This window comes from Plectropomus leopardus, chromosome 17 (genome assembly GCF_026936395.1).
Source record: "Plectropomus leopardus strain MGB_pleo_1.0 chromosome 17, ASM2693639v1, whole genome shotgun sequence".
NCBI lineage: Eukaryota > Metazoa > Chordata > Actinopteri > Perciformes > Serranidae > Plectropomus > Plectropomus leopardus.
In genome coordinates, this window is record NC_142192.1 from 27,665,971 (window position 1) to 27,687,429 (window position 21,459).

General features: G+C 40.3%; 1 protein-coding gene across 2 annotated transcripts in view; it reads left to right on the forward strand.

Annotated features, from left to right (window-relative positions):
* Positions 1 to 1,459: 1,459 nt before the first annotated feature.
* Positions 1,460 to 21,459, forward strand: part of pvrl2l (PVR cell adhesion molecule related 2 like) — a 384,643-nt gene continuing 364,643 nt past the window's right edge. The window contains exon 1 of one of the 2 annotated variants that reach the window (XM_042506359.2): positions 1,460 to 2,440. In XM_042506359.2, the coding sequence (XP_042362293.1) occupies positions 2,353 to 2,440 (88 nt within the window). In that variant the 5' untranslated portion in view covers positions 1,460 to 2,352. The remainder of the gene's footprint in view (positions 2,441 to 21,459) is intronic. The other variant, XM_088090247.1, reaches the window with a different exon arrangement.

The following is a 21,459-nucleotide window of genomic DNA, read 5'->3' on the forward strand; positions in this document are numbered from 1 at the left end:
TATTGACTGCTGGTCAGACAATGTAAGCATGTTTAAACTATTTGGCTTTAGTTTTGATTCCAGTGATGTAGTTTTGACTGAGTGATCAATGGTTGTGCATCGCAATTGATAATCAGTGATGGAAGCCATATACAGATCTTTTGCTCAGGTAAAAGTAGCAATATGACAAAAATACTCTGTCACAAGTAAAGGTCCTGTGGTTGGAGTAATACAACACAATCTACTTTAAGTGTCAAAACTTATTATTACTTAGTTATCATTCAGAGGAAAAAAATGCCCCTTAAAAGTGTTGCTCCAGTTATTTTTATGCATCTTATTGTTTGATTATTTTTTTGAGGGTTGCATTAACGTGTAAGCAGCATTTGAATGTTGTAGCTGGTGTGAGAAGCTATGCTTGTTTAGCTTATTCTGTAACATTGCATTATAGAGTATGTTACATCAACAGTGGAAATTAACTAAATACATTTACTCAAGTGCTGTACTAAAGAAGAGTTATAAAGTAATCTTGGTCAGTCTTCTCTGTGATGAATGATAAAGTAAACTTGATAAATAATACACACACTTGATGAATACTAAAATAAACTCAATGACTAATCAAACAACTGTGTCTATCAGTGTAGTCCAAAAATGTACAAGGTCTTCCTCTTGCAGCATCTTAATATTCACACTCACTGGAGACAGCGAAGGACTCTTAAAAATCTCAAAAATATCTAAACCAATAACTGACAAATTTCCACTCTCCACCTCCATCTCTATATAATTACTCATTATTACTTTTAATAATATAAAATAATTTTTGTCAAATGATTAATTTTTAAATTGCAATTAATTGCATTTTAAATCGCAGCTTTGAAGTCTATATTACCAGGTTATCTTGATTAGGAATAAAAAGTTAAAAAACTTAACTTTCATTCAGATATCTTGAGGTCAGAGGTCATTGGACCCCTGTGAAATGACCATGCTATTTTTCCATCGCCAAAATTTAGGCGTTATACCGCCTGTTTACTGAGAAGCTAGCATGACATGGTTGGTATCACCTCTTGCAGTATTATCATCTAGCATTAAATCTCAGCCCAATGCAGCCTCTTAACCCCTTGAAACCTGAGCAAAGTGGCTTTAATTCTGTAAAAATCATGGAGAAGTTACAAGCTACAAGAAAACTACCTAAAAAAAGACAAAAAAGTTAAGAAAAGGTAAAAAACTAATAAAAAATAACAAACCAAAATAATAAATAAATCAATAAAGTATATACTATTTTTTTAAAGGATAAAGAAGATAACAAACCAAAATAAATAAAATTATAAATAGAGTTATTATCTTCTAGTAATTTCCCTGTCTTTCTCTTCTGAACTAATTTCTTTTCCCTATTTTTTGGCATTTTATGGGACATTTCTTGGCCATGTTTTCTAAAGGAAATCAGACCAATTTCCCTCTGAGCTTTACAAACTTTAACTGCACGTGAAAGGTGTGTAAACGCAGCACAAGAAAATTGATTGCATTCCAGGTTGCAAAGGGTTAAAGACGGGAATGTTAGGCGGCAATAACCATGATTAATAAAAAATTAAGGTGTTAATTACGGACCTTAATTGTATTGCGATTAACGCTTTAATGCTGACAGTCCTAATGACCTACTCTAGGTGATTATTGTCATGATCAGTATTATATCACTGAATGCCGATGATCATCGAAAATTACTGATTCCTATCAGTGATCGATGAAATACCATTTGACTATTTTGACCTAGAACTATTTTTCCTGATTCGATTGCCCTCCGCACACACGTGTGCGGCAGGTGTCATGAGAAACGCCCCGAGTGTTGAGCGCAGGTGTGCGGGTTTGAGTTGTGACCCTGTGGAGTGAGCCTCCTCGGTCGGGCTGTGCTGCTGTAGCTGTGAGGGCTCAGTATTACGGCTGAAGTCCTCTTGGTGACGCTCTGCTGACATCACTCTGATATTCCCCACTCAGCTCTCCGCATCAGACACACGGAGCTCCTCCGACTCTCACTCACACACTCCGTCCACACTTTGTTTCCATTCCGCTCCTCTCGCCTTGGCCAAGACGCACCATCACACACACGCAGCCTCGGGCTACCTGTGCGCACTGCGGCCGGCCCCTTCCTCCTGTCAGTGACACATGCAAAGCAAGACGCAAACTAAACGCGGTGCCGACTGAAGAGAGAGAGGACGCAGAGACAGAGGGGGGAAAGAGACAACTTGGCTGTTTGCAAGCCCAGGCGGTCTGAACTGAACCCGAAGTTTCTTGGCTCATCGGAGAAGGAATAATTCGCAGCCCGGTCGCCCCACACAGCGCTGTTGTGGATATTTACGTCCACCTTGTCTCCTGTTAAGAAGAATGGCGAGAGATTACGCAGCACGCTGCCCGGTCTCTCCGGTGAGAAACACTTGGCTGGTGGCGGCAGCGATCCTCCTCGTTGCTCAAGGTAGGAAAAAACCCTAGCTGTGTTTCTGTAAAGCCCCTTCAGTGTCCCTGCTGTCCCTGCGCTGTGCGCCCTGAATGTGGGCAGCAGCACTTGAGCCGCGCCGCCGGGTCCCGGTGCTGTGTCCCGGTGTTGTGTCCCGGCACGGCTGCATGTTTCACCGTGTCACGTCTCTGTCCCCTCCTCTCTGTGGCTGTGTAGTGGACTGTGAGACCTGTTGTAAAAGTTTATTGTCGAGACTCACTTTAACACCTGATCTGTGCGTTTGTGTGTGTAGTTTCGGTACGCCATGATCCGCGAGGTGTGGCTCTCCTGGTTTGTGGTTTTTGTCCTAATTCCCTCGCAGCTTCAGACGGCAGGTGACTGTTCAGGAAACCTAATCCCCTCTGAGCCTTTACAAACCCTTCCAAACACGGCTGACCTGTTATCTGTGTTTACCTGTTGGAAAGTGTCGCAGGGAAACGGGGCGCAATCACGAGCGCAGGTCTGATTACGAACCATTACAATAATGGCAGAAATTGGTCCTCGCTCTGCAGAGCAACAGGGTGGTGATGGGAAACACGGGCTCGGCAGGAAATGAGAAATGCTCGGCCCCTGCACTTCAGGTGGCCCTTCAACAATGAGTGTTGAGAGCCCGTAATGAATATCCACTACAGTAATCCCATAATAAAAGGAAGACGCTATTGGAATATAACAGTGCAAACACAACCACAGTGTTTCTGTACCGACAGTATGCACATACAGACTGCACACTGAAGGAGATAAATCATAATTAAGGACAAATTTATAAAGGCTGATCCATATCTCATTTGAAAGACCTGTATTGATAATATAAATCAGTGAAAATGTATTAAAGTCTTCTTTTTTGGGAGTATTTTTTAAATAATCCTTTAAAGTATTTTTGTGGTAAAATTCTTATATAGTTTTGTGCAGAGTATAATAATAAATCATATAAACATAGCTGTATCTAATCCAAATGTGCCCACGTTTTTAAAAATTGTCGGCTATTGATACCCCCGCCCCCTTCCCCAGTTTACAGTAACCTGTGATGTCTTAAATTGTATTATTTAAAGAATAATAAAAATAATAATAATAAAAAAACATTAAGATAAGTACATTGGAAAGCTTAATGATTATGAAGTCTGCTTAAAGACAGTTTTTATAAAGTACTAGTTATTAAAGGAATGTGTTGAGACAGGCAAGTTGAGAACACTCATAGATATCAATACAAACATGCATGCTACAGACATTTTAAACTTAAAGGAACTTCCACCCACAAAATGACCATGTGTATATCAATGAGTCATGCTGTATTACCTTGAATTAATAAAGAAAACTCAGTTTTTCGTGCATGCTTTCAAAGAAAATGGTGAACATATTGCTTTATTGGTTGGGAGACATGTTTAACAACAGCAAAACTATCAAAACATCAAATCTATCTATATATTCCAAGTCTCATATATTGAGTCAAGCTTATGTATCAAAATTGGTACGGACACATGAAGCGGGGCATTTTAGGGGTCCTCAGCCAGAAAATTTTGAGGACCATACGCTTACTGTCCTATATTCTGGTGAATATTTATGCACTGATTTGTGCCTTCTCTGCACTAAATTGTAGTTTAAATCTCTTTGTTTTGTCAAAATAGAAGTCCTTTGTTACTTAAACTTTTCCTTTTTTGTGGGGGACAAATGCATGTTATAAATATTGAGGGGGCATGCCTCCTGCAGCTCCTCAAATTCTACACAAATTCTACAAAATGCTCCTTAGGAAAGACCTTACTCTTTAAAATCGTGCTGGAAGTGATACCTATATAAGTTCTCTTTAAGGCCAAGCATAGGTTTGCATGAGTGTAGATTTCGGAGGGGATGTTTTTGTGGGTGCGTGGACACAGCGCAGGCGTAAATCTTCATGCATTCTTTTTTCTTTCAGCAGCTGTTTGAGGAGTTTTAGTCTGGGGGTGAATACTTTATCGATCCAGTCAGTGCTGATCAGATTGATGAAAGAAGCAACTGCTGTAGAACTTTTAGACCCAATGGTTAAGTTTCACTTTCACTGTGCCTGGTGTTCTGCTGCTCCGTCTGTGTCCAGAGTATGCTCTGTGCTCCAAGAGGGTGCCATCAGTAACTGAACGGTATATTCTAATAGCTGTCCTAATGAGCTGTCTGGCTCCAAAAATATAAAATCAATTTGTGGTGGCAGATGTTTTAACTGTGGCGGGCTGCCACAAGTAAATGAATGAGTGGGAAACCCTGCAAGAAAGTACACCCTTACACCCTTTTGTGTTTGGGAAGTGCTGAGCGTATGAATGGATAAATGAAACTTGGATTATACTGCACAAGTTGTGTGAGGGTTTGTAAATGGCTGTTTTTGTATAGCCCAATCAATCAATAATTCTGTTTGCCATTCTTTTGGAGGCATTTGAGAAAAACAAAGTTTTCCCCATGAATTCAAGGTAACACAGTATAGATAATTGATATACAAAGGGGAAGTTTGTGGGTGAAGTATTCCTTTTAAATTAAGAACAAAATGTTTAAACAGAGCTTACTGCAGTTTCTATTCATACATCTGCTAATGTACATTAGTGCAGATGCATCTATGATAAGCCAGCATTGGCTGAAAGCGTCAGTCCGCTGATATCTGTTGAGCTCTACTGTAAACTTACTGTCAAGTGATGCAAGCACAATGCAAGACACTGTATGAATATTATAGTAAGGCTGTAAGAGATAAAAAAAAAAAAACACCCAAATTTATTTTGTCAGGTTACTTAGTTTGAGCAATGCACAATGTACACAAAAACCTTGCTGCAGCACTGTAGGGCAGTTGAATTCACACTTTTGTGATATAAGTGCATAAAGTTTTAAAGGATTCTGATGACTACTATTGATAGTCAGTAAATTACCATAAATAAGATGATTCTCGTAGTAGGAACATTGAGGATGCACTACAAACAAAAAGAAGTATCAATAAACTTGCTAACGATTGCCATAGCAACACTTTACGTCCTGATAGCAACATTTCAGTGATAGATAAGGAGAGATAACCATAACTACAAGCAATGATAGCATCACTAAGATGTGCTGCCGAGTAACGCAGACGTGCTCAAACTCCCAACAGAAACAATTTACGTTTTTTTCTTCCTCCCCAAAATGGGACCAGCTACAAAATTCATAACAGCAGGCAGTCAGGCAACAGTGATCGGCATAAAGAAACTGTGATCCTGCTCTGTCAGCATGAATCTGTCAGCCTGTTGTTTTCACCTGGGTGTAACTAGTATCATCTGTCAGAGCTGTCCCCAAATTGTCACAGAGGAAAAAGAAGATGGGTCATTATGGGAGCCGGGAGATGTGTCGTCTCGTGCGTTGACGCGCCTTGGAGACATGCCTCCGAGATCAAAGCAAATGGAGGGCAAGTTATTTCAAGGCCGGGAGCAGCGGAGAGCATGCTTTGCATTTTGCTGTAGCATCTGTTGCATAATAGGTGAACTGTGATTTTCTCAGAGTGTACAAAGCAGGAGGAAGATTTAACCTTGATTGGAATTTGCTTTGTAATGACATTCATCCCCTGCATGCATATTCGGAGCAATGTAAGCCATCAGAACAGGAAGCGCCCAGTGTAGTGGCACAAAAATCAGGGCTATGGTGCTAGAAACCCCCAGTGATGTAAGCCATGCAGCACAGGTTGGTGTGAGGATGACAGATACTCAGCTGAGACTCGGCTACATCAGCCCTGTATTGTTAAAAAGCTGTCAGATTGTCATGACAGTATCCCCACAGGTTATGAATTAATTTCAACAACACAACTGTCTTCTTGGTGGAAAAAAAACCTCCATACATTTCAGCTGCTTAGCCAGTGAGTTACTGACGCTGAATGCAACAGTAGAAGCTCGATTTTCAGAGATTGTCCCGGCATACAAAACACTTTTGTGAGCAAACATTTCAAGGCTGAGTCATGTGCATGTAAAAGGATGATCTCTGTGTGTTTTTAGATTATGCAGGATAAATAAACAAGTGCTCTGAAAAAAGGGGTCATCGGCAGCGGTGAAACTTTAACCAGGATGTTAAAAGAACAGCATTAACCTTCAGTAAAAAAGGCAAAATAGAGTCGAGAGGATATCATTCCACAGCAATGATAATTAAGTCACTTCAGGTGTCCCCCGCCGCCTCCGCCCCCCTCCCTCCTGCGCTCGTCTCTACAGGCCTGATTCTGTGCTGAAATGTCAATGATGATGAGTCCCCTCGACGGCTCGGTGGAGACGAAGGGCTGATTAGCTTATCACTTGGAGAGCAGGCGGCCGATGATTATCGCCCTCAGAGCAGCGCAGCCTGATTATCGAGAGCTCTTATTAATGACTCATCATTGTGCCATGTTGCTGTTTGTTGTTTGCATATTTGTGTAGCCACTGCTGCAGCTCTGGTATGGATCTGCTTTGGGTTTACATTTGGAAAGCAGTGTAGAGGAAGGTTGTAATGAGGGAAGCAATCATTGGCCTTTTGATCACAAACCCTAAATAACCACCTGCTTTAGTAGGAATAAAATATCTGCTGGCGTAGCACCTATTGGATTTTGAATTAAAAATCAAGAGAAATATCTATTTTTACTGTAATTATAAAGCATGCACAACAACTAGTTGAAGACATTCATCTGTGAGCTGCCCAGCACAGCCAGTTGTTTGCTTTTGGCCTTTGAGGAAGCAGCACAATTATTTAAATTTCTCTCTTTTTGCAGGATGTGTTAGTTGATTAATTATTGGAAGAAGCCTGGAGGCTGAAAATCTCCCATTATTTCAAAAGCAAGGGGCATTCTGAATAAAAATGCAAGTCATTTTTTTCAGTTAACACATTTTTCTCACTTTACATAAATTCTATTTTAACCCCGCGCAGCCACCTGACCCCTGGGTTGAGGATGATTTGGAGCCGCCATCATCTTTCAAAACCAGTCTGTGGCGCAGCGGTCCCAGCCCCATTGTGGCCGGTGGCAGAAATGTCAAGGAGTGTGTCTCAGGAGAAGTGATCTTATACGTGTGGAGAAGGTTGAGGAAGCTGTTGTCATTGTTGCCTTGAGAGTTGTTAGGTGTCATCGCTGGGTTGAAATGTCAGTGAACGTGTTCAGCAGCTGGGTTCCTCGCAGGAGCCTAGTTGCTGGGGCTTAATGATGTGTTTACCATATTATGTTTTATGTCTGGGGTTGTTTAGAAATAGAGTTGAGTATATGTTATCAATACCTTTTAAGGTATCAACTAAAATAACTCAGTGCCAAGTAGTATCGAAATTTTCCGGTCAAACAATTCATGCTTTCAGTTCTTTTTGCAGCCAATAACCACAAGAGTTCTTCCATTTAATACAACATGTGATTAACCCAAAACTGCAGAAGCTACAACCTGTACAGTCTGTGCTGTGGTGAAATCAAGCAAAGTGATTTTGAAGTAGCTGGCAGTTCAATAGAGCTGGCTATCAGTACTTGATACTTTCAAGGTGTCAACCTAAACAACTCAGTACTACATAGTATTAAAACTTATCCAGTCAAACAATATCTGTATCCCCTTTGTACCCAGAAAAAGATACTGTTTGTTTGGTTTTGCTCATAGCCAAAAACCACAAGAGTGAGTTCATGTGATGTGATGTGTGATTTACCTACTACTGCAGCAGCTACAACCCATAAAGTCTATGGTGTGGTGATGGGGATTTTAATAATTGACATGGCTGGCAGTTCAGAAGGGCTAGATATCAGTATCTGATACCTTTTTTGGTATTGAACAAAAAACCCAGAAGCAAGTAGTTTTGAAACTTCTCCGGTCAAGCAGTAACTGCACCTGATCCTTTTTCTATCTAGAAAAAAATAACTTTTTTCCAATCACCTCAAGAGTTCTTCGAATTTTGTGAAGTGTGATTGTTCCACTACTGCAGCAGCTACAACCCGTACAGTCTGTGGTATGGCGAAGTCAAATGCAGTGTATTTGGCAAACTTGGCAGGTCATTGATGCTGGGTATCAGTACTCAATACTTTTTTTTTAAGTTATAGACTGAAATAACCCATAAGCAAGTAGTGTTAAAATTGTCCAGTCATTTCATACACCTCCTACTCGCAGCCAGTTCAGTGTTCTGAGATGGCACCAAACATTTGGGGGCATTTTATGCAATCTCCCATTCACATGATGTGTATTAAATGAAGAAGAATAAAATAGTATCAAATGATGTAGTCTATTGGTATTGGTATCACTTTAAGGGCTGAGTCATTCTCAGTGTTAGATATGTATATGGATGGAGCCTCTTTGGGTACTCTGTTTTCATTTTGTCCGTATTTGTGCATGTTTTCTTAGAGCTTATGAATACAGATAAAACGGAGCAAGACCACCGGAAATCGTGGGGGCAGTATATAATGTAGTTCAACTGAAATACTACCATAGGCGATAACAAAGATATTTAAAAATTTGTGGGGTGGAAGAAATTGGTAATATAGCTAAAAGAATTCTTTGTCCACATGTTGCAACGTATTTTGATGGCCGCACAAACCACTGCTGTCTACAAAACTGACAATAATACAGACTACTCCACCTTTGGCTCCTTGTATCTTTTGTATCTGTGCCAACATAAAGAACGCATAGAAGTATGAGGGCAGAAACGCCTACAACGCTGAAATGGATGTATTTATGAGCCCTAAGGGTACTTGTATTGGTACTGGTATTGTAATTCTTTTAACGATACCCAGCACTATAGTTCAGCGCACCAGTGTGTTCAACACTACACAGATATGCCACCTTTAACATCACAACTGTAGCATCTGGTGGCCTTTTACGCAGCCGAATGCTTCCATTCACATGATGGGTACTGAATGAAGTAGAAAACAAAAGGTATCCTATTAAGTACTTTATTGGTATCATTTTAAGGGCTCTAGTATTGGGACTAGTATTGTAATGTTTTTAAAGGATACCCATCCCTTTATATGAGAAACTTTGCAAACCCCATTTATCAGACATTTTCCCAGAAAGTTAGATTGCTTCAAAGTCACCAGCAAACACAATTTGATCAGCAAAAAAAATGAAATCATCTAAGAAGAGGCAAGCAAAAAAAAAGAGGTACACAAAGTCATCCGTGCTATGTGATGATGCTTATTTAATGAAATAATGACTAAGCCCCTTTATCCGGGACCCAGCATGTTAAAAAAAAAAAAAAAAGCTGCCGTGACGTGGGGAACCAGAAATAAGCCGTTTTGGGTCCTTTTCAGGCGCGTTAGCACCAGACTCAAATGTCAAAAGCTCCTCCTGGTGAAGCATGTGGTGACAACCATCCCTCATGACCCAGCCGTTGTTTCTCATTGAGACCTTGTAAATGACTCACAGCAGCTAAAAGCGTGTTGTAACGCTGGGAGCTGTAAGCGTTTGGGCTAATTTGTTTTGTCATTGTCTGTGTTGTCGTGTGTGTTGGTGATTCTCAGCCAGGAAAGCACAATATCAAGTCCTGCTATCGTTTCCTCTTAATTACAGCCTTTTCATGGACTCATTGACAGACTTGTACATGGTGTTGCATCACATTGAGTGCTGTGGTTTGTTTGTCTGCATTAATGTTTAAGTTTTTTAATTTTTCGCCTCTAGGTTTTCTTATTGATCGCGGATTAAAATGTTAATGACTTCCCACAATTCTTTGGGCTGATGGGCTGTTAACTTTGTATTGCAGGGTGTTGCATAATGCTGTTTGCTTGTTTGCTTGGACAATCAAAGAAGTAGTTTTGATGCGTTTCTTTGTGGAAGTGCTTACGGACAGAGGTAGAGGTCGGCTTGGTGGGTAACTCTCAGAGATTTGGAACAGGTTGTTGTGGATACAGCTCTTTTGGATGAGACAATCTCGCATCCTTTTGTTGTGCAGCCATGTGCAGTTTGTGTGGGTGTCGTTGTGTGGGCCTTTTAAAGAGAGCTAGATGTAATTAGGGGGAAGAGGTTAGACTTCGGTTGGTGTAAGAAGCTCCATCACTCCAGCATGCTGAGAGTCCAGGAAGCAGGTTTTCATTCATCACTCTGCCTGCCAAGAACCAGCAAGCATATGTCTGCATTCAGTCAGCGTTTTTTTTTTCATTCCACTTCTGAGGAAACCAGTTACTAAGCAAATTCCAGATCACATTTCGAGAAATAAACCGTATCATGGCTAACACCTTGGCGTTCCTGAGCAAACAGGTGTCAGTGGGAAGAGGGATTACAGAGCGTAGCAACAGGAACGAGGCCATGAATCACAATGAAGCTGATCCACGGATGGTCGGAGGAATGTTCCTGCTTTCAACTCTCAGGGTCCAGTCAGCTTTCACTGTATCATGAATGCCTCTGCATATCACAAATGCACACACACAGGAGCTCTCCCTCCCTCACACACACACATGATCAATGTGGCCACCCTCCCTAGTTTGACTTTACCGCCATGCAGAGTAAAGAAAACTTCCCGACAGCCTTTCATACCCGGCTCAGTCTTTCATTTTCCCATTCTTTTATTCTCCCATTCAGTCTTATTCTCTCGCTCTCATTCTTTTGCTCACGACCCTATTTTCAGCCAGCCTGGCTGACTGCCGCTCCGTGGCGGCTCCAGAGTGAGGGCCCTTTTGTTGGAACAGCTTTTGGTGGAATTAAAAAGGGTGCCAGTACACCCTCCCCTCCCCTCCTCCTCTCTCTTCCTCCCTCCGTCCACTCCGCCGCTCTCAGTTCTTCTAGGCCTCATTGTTTCGAGAGCAACTGAGTTAGATAGTAAAAGAGATGGAGGGAGGGGGTTCAAAAGTGTGAAAATGTTTAGACAAGCGTCCCCGCTCTGTCTGTTCCTCAGACCACAGCGAGCGGCGTCCATCCTCTCTTCCTGCTCAGTCACTGTTTCCTCTCCAGATATAGTCCGCTGGTGACAAAATGGAAATTGCTTTCGCCGTCTGTGCCAGTGCAGCGGCGGGTCAGGCCGTGACGTGACTTTGTGACATTTACCGTCGTACCCATGTGGGCAATTAATAACCGCGGTAACATTGTTTGCTTCACTGGTGTCATTATGGAGCCTTTAGCAGGGGATTTTTCCTACAGAGGGAATTTAAGGCGACACAGTGTGTTGCATTTACTAACATTTGCAACCAAGATGGAAATAATAAAGCGTGTTTTAAGAGCCTTAATGCTAGCTGTAATGAAATTCACACCGGGAGTTGGGTTAAAAGATAATAGAACAGGGTGATAGAGAAGATAATTAGTGATCATTGGCATTACTAAAAAGATGCAGTCAACTTCTAATTTAGGTTCTGTTTAACTCTTATAACTTGTTATACATACCTTTTTAGCATTTGTATTTTAAATCATGATGTCCTAGAACATGATTACATATGAAAGTATGTAAATGTCCTCATGAATAACGATGATTCACACATGTGAATAGTTTAGATATTCCTCAGGACCTTAGAGTCCTTCACTGACTCCAGGGTGCTTTATTAGGCTGGTTTACATTACAGATTTGTGCAAATCTACGTCTCCACTGAGTGATGTTATGCGACTAAGAAGCACTGCGATGGATGTTCAAAATGTTAGCAGGTTTATTTCTATTGCAGCTACCGCACTACTGTCATTATTTCCAATCGAAGGTGACATAGGCGTGTCATGCGAGATATAATGGAAAGGCGAGCCCCTTATACGCGGGAGCGACCACATGAGGGTTTCTGGGAGGTGATAGTCCACAATTTCACAAAAAGAAGTGTGGATTTAAAACCTCCAGATGATCAGCTCGACTTTTGAAGAGTTATGTGATGCAATAAGACCTCTTGTAGCTCCTGCTGCATCATGAGGGCGCTATCTCCTACCGACAAGCGTATAGCCATATCATCATGTGACCTATAAAAGTGAAAAAAGTGTTTCTATTGTAGTTTTATGAAATACAGCTTTTTAGAATCACCTAAAATACCACCTCATGACAGCATTTTTGTGATAAATGGGATTTTTTTTAAAAAAATTGACATGTTTCCATTGATATTTTACCTGCCTATTGTTAAGATTCAGCAGATGTTTAGACCACAATGATAGACACATCTGTATGACATGTGAAATGTGTAGTATAAGTCTAAATTATTCATCAGTTATTTTAAGTTGTTGGTGTATCTTTGTCCATGTTTGTGTTGGACTAAGCGCTTCTCGAATCCAATTTATGTTGTCATGAAACCAATGTATACATCTAATATCAACGTGGCTCATCAGATTTATTTAATCATTCATCAAGATGAAGATTAATCAAGAATACAAGTTTTTTTCTACATCAGATGCTAAACAAGTGTTAGACACATATTTTCATGTAACAGAATCAAACACGTCATAATAAACAGTCTCTGAAATAACATTAGGATTGGACTTTGACACAAAAACTCAATGTCAATAGAAACCTGGACATGATTGGCCTCATAAAATGAAGTAGGATTGTATGCTGTTGTATTGGATTGCAGTAGACAGTAATGGCATTTCTCTTATATTTCTCTCTAACTTTAAAGTAATATGCTGTCAAAAAGATTAAGTTTAAATGGCAATTGTGTAACAGATGAAACAGAAGTATCGTGCAGACAAAATGTTTTGTTTTACAGGTGGTTATGTTCTTGATGTGAATGATCTGACCATTGGTAGGGCGGTTAAAAGATTTTAGCTATACTGTGAATTAGCAATTTATGCAGGCTCCACATTACCCCACAAGTATCTTTGAAGAGATTTAGTTTTGAGTTTATTCTTCCGAATTTCAACATGCTGCTGTGCTCTGTATCTTATATTTCTTCATCTATTGAAAGCTACCATAGGTAGATCTTTGAAGATTTCTCACAATAATGGGCTATTTTGGAGAATATGCCAATGTCTTGAAAGGATGTCCTTGACGGTCTTAGGTATAGGTATGAATGTAGTACATGAAATAAAATATGGCTTAGATTTAGAGGATTTTTGATGTGCAGGTAGACCTCTCTTCTTTTTGTGTCAACTTTCTTTTCTCTAGATATAAGCCAATCTCATTTTGGCTAAAATTTCATTTTCACTTTTGCTGTATTCTTCTGGAACATCTTGTATTCTCTTGAATTTAGTGAGTTGACTTACATTTAGGCTTTTGTTAAGAGCTATCGGCATGAAGGAGTGTATTCTGATCTGTAGGTCTGGAATAAAAATGGTAATAAAGATGGTAACAGCTGAAATGCCGAATTCAAGGCTTTAAAACAAGAGTCCAAAAACCAGTGGGTGACGTATTATATGTCCGTTATTTTATGAAGTCTACAAATTTACCAAGCGTTTCCTTTGTCATAGCTGAAGCATCTGCACAGTTATATTCTCCTATCAAAGGAAATGAGTCAAGGTTAAGTGGTTGAGGCAACATACTTCAGTTTGAGTTAGGAAAGTCCCCCTGTTGGCCCTGGGCCCAGCTAGTTTCTGATGGGAGATGCAAGGCACAGTTTGCACATTTTGTAACCACAATGTCATCGGCCGTTACCATTTACGTGGGTTTCAGAACTTTTGCATCCTGTGCTAGTTTAGGTGGTTGGTTGGAAAGTGCCGGTCTTTTCATCACTGGGGATTTGCAAGTCACAGCAGCCAGTATGATTTAAAAAAAAGTCAATTTCCTGCCCAGTTTCAAGTTTGCTTGCACCAAAAAGGTCAGTCCATTGTCAATTGTCTTCAAACTGTGCCTGTATGTGCAAACCTTCAGCAGCGGATGCTCAGTGCCATACAAGGCAATAAGTTATTCATAGTATGCTGAAACTTTTTACCACCCTGCCCTGAGGGCTTATTGGCCTTTTTATTTGACCCAAAAATACTCAGCAGCTCTACATTATCTGAATTTTGTAACCCAACACAAAGCACCAAAGCATGGACAGCAGTGAAACTTAATGTCTCTTTGGAGCGAATGAAGAAACTTAACACCTCAGTGAAGTAATGCAAATGGAATTGGGAAAGAATAGAGAGAGCATCGATTTATCTCTGCTCCATAAATAACTGTCCTGCTCTGCGAAGCCTGGAAGCTGTTAGCAACAAGTTGTGGAGGTCAGCAGCTAGCCAGCAGCCAACAGAGAGAGAGAGAGACTCTGTATTGATGAAATGCTAAAATGAAACAGGGCTAAAGACAAGGATTTGTGCGCGGCCAACAGTCTGGCTCTTCTCTCACCTCTGGTAGCGTCCTTGGCTGCTTCAATATCATCGTCTAAATTGACTGCATTGCCTCCGAGAGCACGTACGTGTGCACGCGTGTGCCGATGGCAATCGTCTTGATCGACTGCGTCCGCTCTGACAGTGTTGTTTCTGATTTACATAATGCAAGTCAACATCTCTCCTCCTTACCCCCTGTTCACAAGCGCCTACTGTTCACATGGCGGCACATTTCTATGCGAGTCACACGCACATTAAAAGAGAATACCGGTGTCATTCTGAGTTACAGCCCATTTACTACTGCCTCTGTCTGGTGTACGTTTTTCACCAATCATTCTGCAATGCATGTCATGTGTAATTAGATAATTTTTTTGTCATTTTTTAATATACAAGCTCAAACCTGGCTTGAAATGAATGGCTGTCCTGGCAAACAAAGCAGCGACATGTAAAAGACATGGATGTGACAATTAAGTTTGTCATCCTGCGTGTTATTTGGGGATTTTTTTCCTTGGCGGAGATATTCATGTCTCACTGCGGGTGTCAGGTGACTGGCAGGAAACAGACTGGTGAGAAAGTGTTGTCTACATTTTATATTAACAGTGGGACATGGCTTCCTGTCTGCCTTTACTCACAGAGATTGATAACTGCTCTGGTCTAGTGAGAGGTCCACTGAATGTGTGGACCGACATGAAAACACTCGACTCTGGAGGGTTGAAACAATTCAGATTACAGTGAAAAACACCGACATGACCAAACGTGTTTGTTTCGATACTGGAGAAAAATAAATGTCAACAAGTGGATGCTTGTGTGTGCAGACAACAACATAAAAACAGAATATAAAAGAACAACTCAGACTTTGGCACAAACCCAAGTTTTTGAAGTACAAGCCCGTATTGTCAGGTAAAAGTTCCCTTTAAAAAAAGAAAGTTAAATATAACTCTTTCAACACTGTATCACCACCTTACTTATATTACTTTTATAACAATATTGGCAATGTTTCTTTGGTGTAAAAATGTTCCAGAAAAGGATGTCTCAAAACCTGAAAAACATTGATAATAACTTTATTTATATAGTACATATTAAAAACTGAGTTTAGTGCTGCTTTGTCACAGAATACTGAGCCGGCAAAATGGCAACAGAAAGCCAAAAAAGCCCTACCAAACACAAGCTTATGATAAACCATAAAACAAAAAATTCAAGACACAGAATACCAATATCAATTTATATAAATAAAAGAAATAAAAAGGCATAACAAAGTCAAGTCTAAGTGACTTGAAAGAAATCACTGATTCTGCAAGCCTTATCTCCTCAGGCAGGTCGTTCCAAAGCCGAGGGGCCCTGATGGCAAAGGCATGCTCACCTTTAGATTTAAGCCTCAACTTTGAACAAATTAAAACCCCTTTCCCACTGGACGAAAAAATCCACTAAAACCCACTGACATGTGGCTTTTGTACTTAATGGGGAAGGTTACAATCTGCATTTACTCCCGGGACAAATTAATCTGCAGTAGTCACGACTTTTATAAGTTCTAGCTGTGATTGGTTTGAATTGGTAGAGATGGAAAAATGATACCTGAGTTGTCATCAGACCCTTTTCAAGTGCAGCGCAGTCACGTAATGCCACAAATTCTGCCTGTCTCTGTCCAAGCAGCACTCAAACATTGTTCTGAATTTAGCTGACACCAAATTTAAAAGCAGAAACTTAATAAGTTTACGGTGAAAATGTTACGGTGTTATTAAAAAGAACACCGTAACATTTTCACATACCTCCATGCTGCTTTCTACTGTTTATGAATGCTGTCTCTGGTACATTTATGATGTTGAACATAACAAACTAGTAAAAAACAAACAAACAAATAAGGCATACTCATGTACTGCACAACTGTGTACACAGATCTGATCTACTGGCAATGGGAAAGGAGTCTCTCTCTCTTAGTTTGATATGCCTGCAAAAATATGCTCAAGTTTGTGTTGAAAAGGGCACATATTAAAGCCATCTGCATTGCTTCATACCTCCGAGTGTTTTTTCTCTGTTATTTTGTTGAGCTGGCCCTTACATTATCATGCATAATTTTCACCAGAAACCTAAAGGTTAAGTCAACACATTTTGCACATCAAAGTCTGCTTACATGTCTTGAGGAGTTCTGCTACATATGTGGGAAAAAATTTGTATAAAGCCTTTGTGGCTCCAGAAGGAGCTGCATGAAATTTATGTTAGTTGGTGCTGAAAACTGCAAGTTTGAAAATGAAAAAACTCTGGGGGTATGGAGTTACCAGACCTCTGTAGCCAGCTCCTCATCTCTGCTTGAAGCTACATTAGGAACTGCTTACACCCAAAACTCCAACCAGACATTTTTGACAAGTATAAATGGAATGAAAAGGACAATATCTCAGTTTCTGTGGCATTGAATGTTATCCTTTTTCAACAATTCACTGTGAGTCTGACAATGTTATAGGAGTGCAACGCTGATGCCCTGTCTACTCGTGTACATATATTTTTTTAAAATGGATATTTTGGCCCCATATTTTGGCCCCTTGTCCACATGGAATAATTTAGCTCACTTAAACTGAGAATTTTCTAAAACGCCTTCCAAGGTGCAAATTTTTCAAAGTTGCAGTTGCGTATCTGTGCGTACATGTAAAATGTTTTGGAGACAGTGATGTCATCTCCACAATTTACCCATAAGCATTGTTACTTTGTGTAATTAGCATGCACTAGAAACAAAAACAATGGTGGTCTACATGTTGTTTATACTTTGTTGGCACCTCTTGGTCTAATGGCTACTTTACACTTTAACTTAGTTTAGCTGCACTTGGTCCCAGTTTCAAGACTGGGATTGTTGTAGGTGAGTGTAAGGAATGAGCATGACCCCCATCTTTGAGGGACTGTCTTTGTCCTCATATTAAAGGGTTAATTAACTGTGATGAGATCTGCAGTAGGAGTTCTGAACAAGGTCAGCTGTCAGGATTTTATTCAACTTAACTATAACGGTAGTTTATGTTACTTTATTTTATGGCAGCAGCTACGTAATTTGTAATTGTAGTTTATCATTTAATAATTTTGTATTGTAGTAGTTTACATTAGTTTAGAGGAGATTTCAAAATATCAAAATAGATATTGTGTATTGAGATATAGCCTAAGAATATTGATATTTTTCTAAAGCCATATCGCCCAGCACTAGTAGGCTGTAAGCCTTGCTACCTCTGTGACGAGGGGAGACTGCAGAAGACAGCTAACGCCGGTGAGCGGGCTGGTGTGCATGGATGTATTTTATAACACAAAGGTCATGTATACAGGGCCTAAATCACTATTCTGTTTATCCACCTGTTCTTCTACCTACATGAGATCAGCTGATACGGACTACGGCGGCTGTACGGTAGCTTAAGCGGTGGAGCAGACTGGACAAGCTTCTCCTGTCTACAAGTTGCAGTGTCTTTCAGCGACCCCAGATGTGCGTGTGTTTCGGGGAAAATGTAATGCCATGTTCCCGTGGCCAGGGGCATAATACTATTAAAACCTATTTTTTTACATTAAGTGGCAATATTGCAGCCTTATGGTGAATCCGTATGTCCTCATTTCCCCATGATTTACCTCAGCCCAGAACAAACACAGATGTATGGACAGGTTGCCCCCCTCCCTCGCCTCTTTCCGGCGGCCGCTGTTAGACCTGATTAATTGCTTCAATATCCGCTCTCTAATTCAGCCGTTGATTGAGAGATTCACTGTGACAACTGCAGCACAATGCTTTGTCTTTCTCTTTCTTCTCCGTCTTGACACCATGGCACCCCTCGACTCCCCCCTCAATAACCCCCTCTTAACTCCTGACTCCCCCGTCTCTAATCTAAAGCCTGGGGTCACCTCTCTATTCACACACTTTGTGGAGTCGATTTTCTGCCGAGAATCCAAAATTGAGTTTTTTTGACACAAAAGGTTGATGTTCTCCTGACATGAAACTATTCAGTATTCCAGACAGATCCAGACATCCGGTCTTTTGGCGACCTTCGGTGGACTTTTTCATTTGCATGATAGAATTAGCTACAGAATTCTTTCAAAGGCAGGATTTTCTATTTTTCTGCTTTAATAGTGTATCATTGTCAAATGACTTGAGATATTGCCTGGTGCTTTTCTATAGGCCCCGTGGGCCTTCTTCTCACAGCTCATTTCATTATTTCTCCTTCCTGCTGCTTTTGATGAGTGCACTTACCTGTCAGTCAGCCAGAAGAATCTCTGCGCTCTTTCTTTTTTTAAAAGAGAGGATCCAATCCAAGTCCTCCTCAATTAGACCAAATGAAAGTGCAAAACAGATTAGCGAGGCTACTGCATGTAAATAACCACCAACCTAACATCTGTCATCTTGCTGTGTGTCATTGTCGGCACCGTGAGGTTCAGGGGAAATGTGGCACTCAGATGTGTCTGCACAAATGTTACCAAAACAAAAGTCTGTTTTTATTGTGCTTCTGTGTTCAGCGATTAAAATGATTCAGATTCTTGGAATGAGCCTCTGTAGTGTAATCATGAGTAATTTCACAATAACAAGGAGGTCCAGAATTCTAATGGAAAAGAAGGGAGCACTACACACGTGCCATTTTACAACGCTGGTGTGTGTCTGTTTTCTGTGTGTGTGTGTGTGTGTGTGTGTGTGTGTGTGCGTGCGTGTGCTCATGACAAGCTCCCTCTGTTAGCTGCAGTGACAAAGCCACTGCGGACTGTGTGATGGGTGAGGATGTGAGTTGCTGTGACAGACAGAAAAAGATCCACATGCACACACTGTCGTAAACCACCGTCTCTTCCTCCTATATCTCTGACATCTATACTCTTTAAGCTTCTCCTCTCACACAGAAATATTGGAAATGGATCAAAGCCAAGCGGGATTAAATGGCTCACACGTCAAAAAACCCGAGAAATTATTAATGACGTAAAGTTCTCTTCAGTGGCTCAAAAATTAATTTACTGTCGTAGCACCAGACTCGTGAACTGCGGCTGCACTTTTGCTCCACCCTTGGGAGGAAATGCTCGAAAAGATTATGTTTCGCAGTTTAAAATGACACACAGTGATTTGGTTCAAAGTCAGAGGGCTGTCACTTCCTGACTGTTTTCTTCTACCTGATTAAGATCTTTGTTTCAGTGCAGAAACCTCCCTCATTAGAAAAAAAAGAACAATAAGTAAAGGACTTAAACTGAAGAACGCTCCAAAACTGAATTGACAAATAATATTAAATTAGGTAGGAGACAATAACGGACACTGTAGCTGGCTAACAAAAGCAGAAACCATTATTATGAGCAGGGCAATTATGGCAATAATCTGCTAATCTGCTTGCCACATTGAAATTGGAATATCCATCCATCCATCCATTTTCTAAACGGCTTATCCTGTTCAGGGTTGCGAGGGCTGGAGTCTATCCCAGCATGCACCAAGTGAGAGGCAGCACACACCATCAGCCGGTCCCCAGGGTGCACCCCATGTCTATCAAAGGGCTGCAAATTGGAACGTGAAACTCAGAGTTGAAAAAGCAGCAATATTTCAAAAATGTTGGCATATTACAGTTTACCTGCTGCACTTTATTATTGCAGTTTAGTCCTCGTAGGAGTTTTATAGCATGAAATATGATTCAAAAGAATGTTAAAAATGTGCCAAATATGTTTTCGTTTTAAGATGCCCCGTAGAGTTTTCTTGTAAACAAACAAGCTGTTTGTATTCAGAGCTTCTCACCAGCGCAAACTGTGTGTGTCCTTGAGGTTTGACAAACACGTTGAATGAATGTTATTACCTATAAAACTTTGGCAAAATAATTCTTGCATCCGTGCCTGCTATCTAGACACAAATCAGATTTCATTTTCTGTTGCAATTATGAAAACAACTGCTTCTTTGCAACAGTGTGCTCAGTGTCGCCAATAGAGCTGCAACAATCAATTCATTTGTTGTCAGCTGTAAAATTAATTTCCTGCTATTTTAATGATTGATTTATCAGTCTGGGCTTTTTTTGTTAAAAAGAAAAAAAGTCCAATTTCTCTGATATTAGCCTCTTTTCTGATTTCTTTGCTCATCTATGACAGTAAACTAAATATCCTTAGATTTTGGACAAAACAACATGTTTTTAAACATTTTATGACATTATATAGACCAAACAACTAATACATATATTGAAAAAATAATTCACATATTAATCAAAACATTTGCAGCCCTTGCTGTCATTCTCGCTGGACTTTTCAGACACTTTTATGACTTTTTCTCAAAAAAAAATTAACTAGTTACACAGATTATTCAGACTGCCATCATTCGATAGAAATCAAGTACTATTGAACTTTAAACAAAGTTACTGAGTAATTGTGGAAAATAATCGTCCCTAATAATCCCTAGATTGACCAAAACAATCGTGATCATGATATTTGTTATACTCTTATATAACATAAACTTGCACGACTGCACCAAACTGTAAACCCGCCTGCGTGTCTCGTATATGGTACAAACAGCTTGTAAAATCATTGCTCCACAGCGCTTCTAGTGGTCAAAAACTCCATGTGGTACCTTTTAAAATAAGGGATAGCTAAATTCATAATCACCCATGAATCAGTACTGATTTATTTGTTAATTATTTAGCCACTAGCATTACCTTTTTGTTGATGAAATAAATGAATACTCGACGTTTCTCAGTGCTCGGTATTAAATCGTCAATATGAATGCCAGTTGCTTTGCACAGAAAGGGCGTTCAGCCTCGTCACTCTGGTGGTCGCTGTAGAGCACTCCCCCTCAAGAAAACCTTTTTCTTAGCAATGAGTAGAGGCAGAGTTAGCATTTCAGCTGCACTTGTAGTCTTTCATGTGTTGTTGTTATTCGGTGCTGGTCAGCGTTGTTCTTCTTCCTTCGGCGTTTCACTGCAGATGAGAACACTTGTAGGCGTATATGTTGCTCCGTCA